The sequence below is a fragment of the Octodon degus genome, unplaced genomic scaffold, assembly GCF_000260255.1.
Source record: "Octodon degus isolate 3935 unplaced genomic scaffold, OctDeg1.0 scaffold00042, whole genome shotgun sequence".
NCBI classification, from domain to species: domain Eukaryota; kingdom Metazoa; phylum Chordata; class Mammalia; order Rodentia; family Octodontidae; genus Octodon; species Octodon degus.
Genome location: NW_004524618.1, coordinates 10,737,909 through 10,749,243, shown reverse-complemented (window position 1 = coordinate 10,749,243; position 11,335 = coordinate 10,737,909). Strand labels below are relative to the sequence as shown.

General features: G+C 39.0%; 1 protein-coding gene across 1 annotated transcript in view; it reads right to left on the bottom strand.

Moving 5' to 3' along the window:
* Nucleotides 1-377: 377 nt before the first annotated feature.
* The window catches only part of Smc3 (structural maintenance of chromosomes 3), a 35,627-nt gene continuing 24,669 nt past the window's right edge, over nucleotides 378-11,335 (bottom strand). Inside the window, exons 18-28 of the mRNA XM_023715502.1 lie at nucleotides 10,749-10,901; nucleotides 8,459-8,610; nucleotides 7,383-7,541; nucleotides 5,897-6,004; nucleotides 4,906-5,014; nucleotides 4,030-4,277; nucleotides 3,463-3,675; nucleotides 3,003-3,194; nucleotides 2,679-2,856; nucleotides 1,378-1,484; nucleotides 378-752 (exon numbers count right to left, since the gene is read on the bottom strand). Coding sequence (XP_023571270.1) covers nucleotides 681-752; nucleotides 1,378-1,484; nucleotides 2,679-2,856; nucleotides 3,003-3,194; nucleotides 3,463-3,675; nucleotides 4,030-4,277; nucleotides 4,906-5,014; nucleotides 5,897-6,004; nucleotides 7,383-7,541; nucleotides 8,459-8,610; nucleotides 10,749-10,901 — 1,691 coding nt within the window. The 3' untranslated portion in view covers nucleotides 378-680. The remainder of the gene's footprint in view (nucleotides 753-1,377; nucleotides 1,485-2,678; nucleotides 2,857-3,002; nucleotides 3,195-3,462; nucleotides 3,676-4,029; nucleotides 4,278-4,905; nucleotides 5,015-5,896; nucleotides 6,005-7,382; nucleotides 7,542-8,458; nucleotides 8,611-10,748; nucleotides 10,902-11,335) is intronic.

Sequence of the window (11,335 nt, the reverse complement as noted above, 5' to 3'; positions counted from 1 at the left end):
ATATAGAATATAGTGCTATATTTTCAAATCTTCTGTGAAAAATCACCTTTCTTAGGCAAAATAAAAAGTGTACGTTTCAGGGGCTGACGAGATAAGTCAGTGGACAAAAGCATCTGCTTAGGCAAGTGCAGGGACAGACTTCAAACCCTGGCACATTACACGGCAGCCCTGCCCCAGGGCAGACTGCACTGGCCAGAATCTTGGTGTAGTGGTGTATGCCTGTAATCCCAGCACTGGGGAGGCTGAAAGCAGGAGGATCACTATGAGTTCAAGCTGTGTAGTGAGACCTTATACCACATACCTTAACAAAAAAGTACATGGTTTAGAAAAAATTATTTCTAATCAGTATGATGAAAAATAAAAGCCACATAAAGCACTGTCATAAAATCCATTATTTAATTGAAGCTATACAAAAAGAGGCAATATAACTGATAAAATTAAGGAAGAATATTTAGAATGTTTCAAAGGATTTAAAGAAGGACACTTTACAAAACACTGTGAGAAATAAAATTTTAAAACTATAAGTAGAAATATTACACAGAATACAAAATACAAAGACAGAACTAGAAAAGGATTACGTATACTCCAAAGTCCGAAAATCTAGGCTTAAATTTACAGCCCCTGTGTTTCCTGGTCTAAGAGCCGCACCCCCGTATAAGTCTCCCGAATGGTAGGTGTGCTCAGCCATGCGTGGTGTCGTCCTCCACGAAGTCCTTGGCCATCTCCGCTGTAATCACGTCGATGTGGCTCACCTGAGGGACAGTCAGTGCCAAAGAGGCAGTCAGCTGAAGCTCAGAAAGCAGGACCATATTTATACTCTATAAGGGGTGATACATAGAACCTGCAGCCTAGCCATCACCTACAAATCTGATATAGGTCAAATGACTGAAGCACTATTAAAACCTTTATTTACAATGTCTGTTCCATAAGGGTTTCAAAAAAACATCCTTCATTTTAATGCTCTGAAGGTAGAGACAACTACCTGTGCCTATCTGCTCAAACTGCCCTTCTGTTTAGCTTGTATTACTTTGCTATTTCATCCAAGAATTGAAAAGTTGGAAGACATCAGGAAAACCTATGTGGTCTTTCAACCACATATAAATTAATGTAAGTACCTGTTAAGTTCATGCATTAAAAAGCATTGAGCAGATCTGACAGGTACTGACTGCCTTTTAGGGTCAATGAAAATAATGCCGCAGCCCTGCAAGCAGCCCAGATCAGAGGCCACTATGCCCACTCTGTTATAGGTATTTGAAGAAAAATTAAAGATAACCAATGAGCAATGATTTAGATCTTTCACCATTTAACAACATAAAATCAGAATTCAACAAATACAATGGAATAGTAGCACACTTAAACTCTGTAAAATCAGATTACCTTATTTCTGAACTTTACACCATAGAATTTGTCAGCTGACTCAAGCAGTTCAGGCCTAAAGGTAGTTGTAATAAACTGAGCGTGTACAGCAAGTTCCATGATCATATCTGTGAAAAGAAATAATAAACTCCTTAATAGATTCAACTACTCTACCTTAAACATGTATCTTTCAGAAGAGCCCATGACTTATATTTCCCATACATACTCTGTAAAAAATACCAACCTAATTTCATAAATGAGGTCTAATTTTTAAATTATTATTATTTGAGACAATCTTGCTGCATAGCCTCAGGTGGCCTCACACTCGCAATCCTGTTCTGCCTAAGCAGCTAGGGTTACAGATGTGTGCTGCCGCACAGGGATAACCCAAATAGCCTAAAGCCACAGACTGTGGAAGTTATGCTGAACATGAAGAAGAAATGTTCTAGTACAACATTAGAAACCACAGCAAAGTTCACACACATTTCAAAAACAATCATTTTCCATCTGCCAACCTTCCCCCCAATCTTTTGGGGTTTTTTGTTTTATTTATTTGATACAGAGTCTCGCTATACAGTTTAGACTCATAGTGATCCTCCTGTCTCAGCCAACTGGGCTGGCATTCCCCCCTACCCCGGGTTCCAGGGCCAGCATGGCATATGGTACCAAGGATCAAACTTGGGTCCCTGTGCGTGCGTGCCAGGCAGGCGTTTAGACTGCCAAACTATCTCTTCAGCCCTAATCTTTTGAATTTATAAGAATTAGATTCTTTAATAATTAACATTACCTATGATAGGTACTACAACACTGAGAAAAACATGTTTAAATATTAAACTTGAATAAAAATTTAATCTGAGCATCACTTAACAAGTAACTTTATCTATTTCTCATATATCTAAACTTTGAAAAAAAGAGGTCTAATCTTAAAAAAAAAAAAAAAAAAAAAACCAGGTGTGGTGGCACATACCTATGATCCCAGCACCTGGGAGCTAAGGCAGGAGATTGCCATGAGCTTAAGGCCAGCCTGGCCTACATAGTGAGTTCAAGGCCAGTGTGATTTATACAGTGAGACTCTGTCACAAACAAAACAAAAAACCCCAATCTACTAAAAAAGAAAATTATTTAATTGAACATATACCATCCCCTCTCAGTATCTTAGGCACAACAAATGACTATGTCAGAGGTCTCATTTCTAAACAAATTCTCACCATTAAGTACAAAACAAAACCAGAAGAGCTAGAAATACAGCTCCTAGTAGAACATTTACCAAGCAACCTCAAGGCTCTGGATTCAAACCCCAGCATCAAGCAAACAAACTGTACCTGATACAGCCTTTCTGTGTTGAGCGTCCAGAGCTTGATCAATCTCATCAAACAAGTAAAAAGGGGCTGGATCACACTTCTGAATCGCAAATATCAGAGCAAGAGCCACCAAGGATTTCTGCCCACCTGAAAGCTGTTGCATTTCTCTCATCTCACCTTGTTTTCCTGTAAATGACACCTAAGAAAAAGTTCTTGAGTTAATGGTAGAATCAACACTACTTAAAATAAAGTTGCATGTAATATACTAATTTAGACTTGCACAAGAATCTACAAATTCTACTATGGAACGATGCTCCCTGAAAAGAGTCAATGTAAAGGTATTACCCTAATTCCAACTCCAGTGAATTGGTCAACTGATGGGACACTGCTCTGCGACCCAGAACCCCTCTCACTTTCACCACTTCCTTCTCCTTCATCCTGAGACTGACTGCCCTCCACATCTCCTTTCTTCATCACCAAAGTAGCTTTGCCGCCAGGTACCAACTTCTGGAATACTTCACTGAAGTTCTTGGACACCTTAAAAGAAGAGTTTCAATTCAAATGTACATTTTGCTTAGGTAGAACTATAGATATTACTGCATAAACACTAACACTTAAAAGCCAGCAGAAGCATTTTAACAAAAAACCCCTCTTACAATCTTCTTAGAGATGTATACAACGTTGACATTACTATGTCAGCTCCTTACAGGCATGCTCTGTTCACAGGTATTGGAGCTACTCTGCAAGTAAGAGCTGAAGCTTTGTCCTGTTGTACACCGTAACAATAAATACTGTAGAAATGTACCTGTTTGAAAGTTAACTGAATAGCTTCATATTTTCGAAGCTCAAGTACATTCATCAGTTCCATGATGGATTTGTAACCCCTATCAAGCTCTTCTTGTCGTTTTATTAACTTTTCCTTCTGCTCAGAGAAATTTACAAACTGATCCAGAGCTTTTTTGTTAACATGGCTGTACTTCTTTAATTCTGTGTTGCACTGTTCAAGTTTTCGAAACAACTACAAAGAGAAAAAATACATGTATGAATTCATGTACTGTAGGACATTTGTGTTGAGACTTCAAACTTAAGATGGGCCAGCGAGATAGCTCAGTGGTCTGACGTGCCTGCTAAAGCAAGCTTAGGCAGGTGCAGGGACCGCTGTTGCATGAGCCTGCCCTCAGTGGGCTGAGCTGGGCCAAAAAAAAAGGTAGGTTCAAACTTAATAAAACAATAGGGGCTTGCTCAATTGTTTAAGCACCTGCTCTGGCAAGCCCAGTCAGGCGCAGGGGACTGCCATTCCATCCCCAGACCTGCCCTTAGGGCAGCCTGAGTAGGCCAAAACAGACACAACCAAACTTAAAACAGCATTTACCTGTTTGAGGCTCAGTGTCTGGTATTTTTCAAACGCTTCCTGGGGAAGTGATCCAAGTTCTCGGATTTTCTTCATACATTCTTCTTTCTTCTTCAGTAGCATGCCTTGCCGATTTGTCATCTTTTCTAATTCTTTTGTATCATGATTTATAGCATCCATGTGTTCTTTTTCCATATTTTTCCAACGCTCCATACTCTTCTGAAGCTCCTTAATTCCAGCTTCTGTTTTATCAATGGAATTGTCCAAGTCTAAGACAACAAAAGACAAGGGAGGGGTGAAAAAAGAATTAAGATGTGTCAGGTAACCAGCTCCTCATACTGGATATAACCACTATGTACTATAAACACACACTAATGGAAAGAAATTTTTTAAAAAATAAGATGAGGAAAAACAAAAATTAGGAGCACAATACATTTAAAAGCCAAATGTTTTCTGAGTAAAGACTTTATGAATAAGATCTCCCCAAACAGGTAGACTTTAGGTTTTTCAATGTTCAAATTTTACTGTGTAAATTTACAAATCACTTTTTTCAGGACAAAGTTATGAGTAAGAGTCTCGTTAAAACTCATTCTGAAACTGCACACTAAACTGTTTTCATTATTTTATGTTCACATTTATATAAAGCTAAAAATTTTCTCCTCAGCAACTAAATGATAAGAAACTTGATTTACAGGTTATCTTTTGGCTAAAAACACTCAAACTCAAAACTGTCAGAAACATTTCAACAAAGTTATCATTTATCATCAAATCACTAAGCTTCGTTTAATATAAATTACTCGATGATGGAAAATATAAGCACATAATTTTTGCTTAGTTTGCACTGTGTAGTGATTTAAAGAAACAAGCTAAATCTCATTTTACTACATAAAAATCTACCTTCTGATCGTGCCATAGTGTCTTTTACTCTTTTATTAATGGCTTCAAGTTCTGATGTTGTGGCAGTGAGAACAGTACCCCCTTCTGTCTCTCTTAGTTCATTCAATTCCTGCAAAACATTAAACCACAAAATATGAATTTTACGAGTATCAAAATGTTATGATGTCCAAGGGTTTCTATAGTTATTGCTGTGTGTAACAGATAATACTGATTATTATCAGTTTAACTAGATTAAGAAACACCTAGGCAATTATAGTCTCTGTGGGTCTGTCACATCGTTTTTAGAGATGACGGCCACATATGACAAACTCATGGGGGAAACCTGCTCTGAATGTAGGCAGCACCATCCAGTGCAGCAGGATCCTGGATGGAACGCAAGCAGGAGAAAGCCTCCATGCGTGCTCTTGCTCCATTCCTGGCTACCACAAGGGAAGTAGCTTTCCTCTACCATGCCCTCCCACCAGGAAGCTTCTGCCCTACTATGTGCCCGGGGTCAGTGGACTGTGGACTCAAACTTCCAACCCATTAGACAACATCCATCTTTCCTCCTTTAAATTGACTTTTTAAACTATTGTATGACCGTGACAAAAGGCTCAATAACACAGTTTGGACATTCAAGCAAAAAATATATACATACATCGATTTGGAAATACTGAAAGCATCCATTAAAAGTGAAACAAAAGTAGTAATATAATTACTGAAAAATTTCTCAGTATCAGACAGTACTGAGAAAACACTAACATTTACTGAGCACCTACATCATGCCATGACAGGAATTATATGAAGCAGGTACTACTACTGTGCTTAGTTAACACGAACGAAAACTGAATAGAGGTATTACACGACTTGCCCCACATCCCAACACTAGCCCAAACCACAGCCTCTGGTCAGACAGCTGGTTTCTCCGTCTCCACAACTCTCTTATTCAGTCTCACAGCCACGCTTTCAGGAGGTCATGTGTCCAAGGGAACACTCACAAAGGACAATGTACCTGTTCTACTTGGTCCAGGCGTTTTCTGAGATTCTCATTGAGGTAAGTTTCTACTCGAGTAATAATACCTTCCAATTTAATTCTTTCATTTAGCAACTGCCTGTTTTCCTACAAATAAGAGAAATAAAAATGAAAATGGCATATTAATTGTCCACATAAGCACAGGCAGCTCACAGGCAGGAGCGCCCTTCATCTGCTGCTCTCCCCACACCTGTGCTCACATGAGCTAAACTGGAATGTTCTATATTCTAGCCTTCCACTACGTCCTGTTCTTCATTTTTTCTTATCTATTTTTTTTTTTTAATATATTTAGTACAGGGTCTACATAGATCAGACTCGCAGTCATTTTCCCTGTTTTTCAGCCGCCCAAGTGCTGGGATTACAGATGCACACTACCACGCCCAGTCTCAGTCGCCATCTCAGCGTGCCTCAAGGGCAGGACCAGCACAGTACGCTGGGATTGAGCCCTGGTCCCTGCACCTGCCTAAGCAGGCGCTTTAATCCACCGAGCTATCTGGCCGGTCCTTTTTTTCACCTATGTGACAGAACACGGATTTTGTGTGTGCCCGGCTCTTTTTATAAAACATCTTGCCAAATACTGTTTCTGCTTTTCAGTTTTTAGATTCAAAGTTGGTTGTTTACATCTATGCATTAAAAAATATCAAATGTTACTAGTGTTTAACCAAAACATTATTAAGGGGCTGGGGAGCTAGCTCAGTAGAATAAGCACTTGCCTGGCAAGCGCCAAGGCCCCGAGTTCAATCCCCGGTAACGCAAAAACAAAAACAAACAAAAAAAACCATTACTAAACATACACGGCAGTCATATCAGCACGTATGTGTGCATACCTATAGGCATACTGAGCTAACAAGCCCATCTTACTAATGAGAAAATGTGCCGTAAATGAAATGAACACTATATATTTCTAATACAAATCCTATCATATCCAGAAAGGCTTACAAAAACTTACTGCCAAAAACTTAAAATAACCAAAAATTTATGGTTATTAGTAAGCTATCTATGCCTTCTGTTTCTTTTGTGACAAGTCTTGCTGAACGGCCCAGGCTACCCTCCAACTTGCGATCCTCCTGCCTCAGCCTCCCAAGTAGCTGGGGTAACAGATCTGCACTACTGCATTCAGATCATTTTTGTATTTTTTCAATGTTCTTTTTTTCTTTACCATTCATTTTTCTAAGCAAGAAAAGCACTTTATTTTTCTTTTTTTTTTGTATTTAGGACAGGGTCTACAGAGTGTTCAGGGTCTCACTGCATAGATCGGACTTACAGTGATCCGCCACCACACCAAGTCTCAACTGCCATCTCAGCGTGCCCCAGGGACAGGGCCGGCACAGCAGGCCTCGGAATTGAACCCTCAGCCCCGTGCCTGCTTGCAGGTGCTTTAACCCGCTGAGCTATTTGGCCAGCCCTAAGAAAGGCACTTTTCATAACAGCCAATTTCAGTGACTTTTTTGTCAAGCATACTTGCCTGCTGCAGTTGACGAATTTCATCATTCAGTGCATCTACTCTTTTCTGATCTTCCAGACTAAGTTGAGACAACAAATCAGTTCCCAGCTCTGCTTTCAATGATTCTCTGGTGGACTCCATAGCGTGCAAACTTGCCTCTAAACTTTGTAAGCTTCGTTGCTAGATGGCAGTAAAGAAGAATCAGTGAATCCACTACCCATAGTTAAAAACCAGAAATAATCTACTTGTATTAAACTAATTAGTTTATGCTAAACTAATTAAAATTCAAATATTAGGCACTACACATCATTAATATTTCATAGACTGACAACATTACATACTCTTTACTCGTAGTATTTCTAACTTCAGATGGGTCTGCCAGGACACAATCCATTATCAGCCGAGGGGCACCTGGGGGCCTTGCTTCCTGGTAACTGCATACAGCAGCTCACAGGGGCCTGGCAGTGGACTACTGCTGAGCTCATTCCCATTCCTTTCTAAAAGATGTTGCCAAAGTGCCCCCGATGGCCTTGAACTGGTGATCCTCCTGCCTTGGTCTGCTGAGCACTTAGATTACAGGCAGGTGTGCCAATGTAACTGACTCCAAGAATAAACTTTTAATACTAGGGAACTAAACTCAGGGCATCATGAATGGCAGGTAGGTGTTACACCACTTACTGCTTTAGGACTACTGAGATATTGAAATAATTTTGATCAAAACTGAACTTTGAGCCAATAAAAATCTAACCTTTTAAAGACTTAACAGAATTTGAACAAAATACGGCTGAATTTCAAAAAGCTACACAGGGCTTACTAGACAAAAATAGTTACTGAGAAATTAAATACTGAGAGTCAGAAAGTGTTACCTCATGGCTCAAAACACCCATTTGCCCAATTAAGGTACAAGGTTTGAACGCAACCTACAATGGAACACTGGGTATGTGAGTGTTGAGTATGACAGAGAGAGATGCAGGTATCTGAAAGTTTAGGTCCAAACAAAAATGCAATGTCTGAGATGCACTGATAACCCATATAACATAGGCCCCTCAACTCTACATAAGTAAAGCAGACCTTTAACAAAAGACATACTTACAGACCTTAGGCATAAAGGTTTTCTCAGATTGCTGTCTCTTCTCTTTCAGCATCTTCATTTCTGATAATATGCTATCTCTGGATGCTTTAAATTTCCTCTGCTGTGTCTCAATCTGCTGCATTTGGTTCATCAACTGATCGATTTCATTATTAATCCATATACAATGCTAAGGAAAACTTTCCAGGCTACAAATACATGCTCTAAGTTCTCATCAATTATGAAAGACAATGTACCATGATCTCTCCCCTTTTTTTCTTACCTCTAAGTAAGATGTTTTCCAAAATCTATAAGCCACAGTGCTAAACTAAATACAAGTGCTGAAAGCATTCAATCTGAAAACATTTTATCTAATCATCCTACTCTCAAAGCAACATATACTTATTTTACATAAGTAAATATTACTATGTCTAATGGATGACACCAATTATCAGTTTAACTGGATTAAGAGACACCTAGGCAATTATAGTCTCTGTGGGTCTGTCACATCGTTTTTAGAGATGATGGTCACATATGACACAAACTCATGGGGGAAACCTGCTCTGAATGTAGGCAGCACCGTCCAGTGCAGCAGGATCCCGGATGGAATGCAAGTAGGAGAAAGCCTCCATGCGTGCTCTTGCTCCATTCCTGGCTACCACAAGGGAAGTAGCTTCCCTCTACCATCCCCTCCCACCAGGAAGCTTTTGCCCTGTTTGTATAGAGAGAAATACATTTGGGAATCTCCTAAAAGAAACTAAATAAAGGGCTGGGGCCACAGCTCAGTGGCACAGCATCTGCCTGGCAAGTGCAAGGTCTTGAGTTCAACTGCTGGTAACCAAAAAAAAAAAAAAAAAGTTACAAATCTAAAAATCTACATGAGATCAAATGGGTTTTTTTGTATTTTTAAATACTTTTCATCCAACAAATATTTACTATGAAATCCAGTATGCTTAAGGCACTATTTTAGGGAGGAAAGTATGGAAAGCACATCTTGCTCATTGTGAAAATATATTCCATAGGGCTATTTAGAACAGGCAGGCAGCTGGTAGATGCTGCCAGCATCCTTCTTTTTGTAGTTTGTTCCCTTTCTTTGTGCTAACATCCTGTGAGATTTAAATAGTTCATAAGATATGATAATGCAGATCCTTGTAAGATCATACCTAAGATGCTTGTCTTTTTCTCTACATTTTTTGCACCAATGGTACACAGCTAAAAATCTGCAGTTCAAAAAAATAATTTTATATAGACAGTCTTTATTTTTTTTGTATTTCAGTACAGGGCCTACAGGGTCTCACTACACAGATGGGACTTGTAGTGATTCTCGTTTTCCGCCTGCCAAGAGCTGGGATTACAAGGGTGCACCACCACACCCAGTCTCAGTCAACTAGCACGCCCCACGTGCAGGGTCAGCACAGCAGGATGGGGACCAAACCCGGGTCATCCACTGAGCTATCTGGCCAGCCTTTCAAGTACAGTCGTATAGCAGCAAAAATTGATTTTCTTAATGCTCAAGCACTTTTATCCTAAGCACTGTGACAAAAAATAGGAAGGACACTATACGCAAGTATTTTCACCTCATACCAAAGTACCAGATGTATCGTTTTTATTTGAAAGAGCAGCTGTGATTACTGAGATTAGGGTATCTGTGGTCCATTTTCCCTACTAGTACTGAATCTGTACCAAATAACCTCAAAATAAAATCTAATGGACATTTTTTTCAGTTTATATACCACATCTGACATCTACATAGTATGTGGTTTTGCTATTACCTTACCACCCTCCTCCTCGAAACACTTCACTGACCAGTCTTTTTACTTTCTTTGCTTAGTAACCTCAAACTTTTGTTTTACAGCCTTTTCTTTCAAAGGAAGAATCACTGAGAGGTATTTAATAACTGAGCAAAGAATCAGTAATAGTTCTTTAGTTTTTCTGCTTACTCCTTACACAGAAACCTTTTCTTTTTCCTTTGGTACTGGGCATTAAACTCAAGACCTTGTGCTTGCCAGACAGGCATTTATGCTGCTGAGCCAGTCCCTAAGTCTTTAGAAATTAAACAAACATAAACTCTTCAGCTTCAATTAAAGCCAAAGGGAAACACATGGAACATCTTTCTCCTCATACATATGAAAAACCACATCCAATATGAAAAAAATTATATATTACAATAAAAAAAAAAAACCCTGCGATTCTTGGACCAAGGATATAGCCCAGTGGCATAGTGTCTATCTGGCAAGTGCGAGGTCCTGAGTTCAATTCCTGATACCTCCCCCCAAAACGCAGTTTTTTCTGTCCTTAAGCACAAAACCAAAGGATATTTTCAATATTTCTGCGCAAATTTTCGTTAAGCTTTGCTTCAAGCTCCCCAAGTTCTTCTTCTGCTTTTCTAACATCTTTTTGTAATTCAAGTCGAGACTTTCTTGTGTCATAATAACCTCCAGTAAGAGCACCCCGATGACTGACTTGGTCACCTATAAATGAAACAAAAGAAAGGTAGTGACTCTTTACAAAACTACTATATTCAATGATAAAAATGATTTAAAATCAAACACTGGTCAGAAGATTTTAAATAGAGAACTAAAGGAATTTAAATATACAGTAATTAAAAAGAATTTAAGCTACCCATATTCACTTTACAATGCTGAAATTTGCAATGTAAAAAAAAAGTGCCTTCTAGATGACCTTCAAAATCTTTGAAAAATAAAAGAAATGCTAAATACTAGTGAAGACGTGTCAGTAAGAGAGGACCTCGTCTGAACTCCCACTAGCTACATTTGGGAACCTAAGCATCAAAAAGCATACCAATTCTTAAGTATCAAGCATGGACCTAGCTCTACTTTCAGTTAAACAAAACAGGATTTTATTTTTCATTTTACCAGTATTTTTTTTCTTAAATGAAACTAGA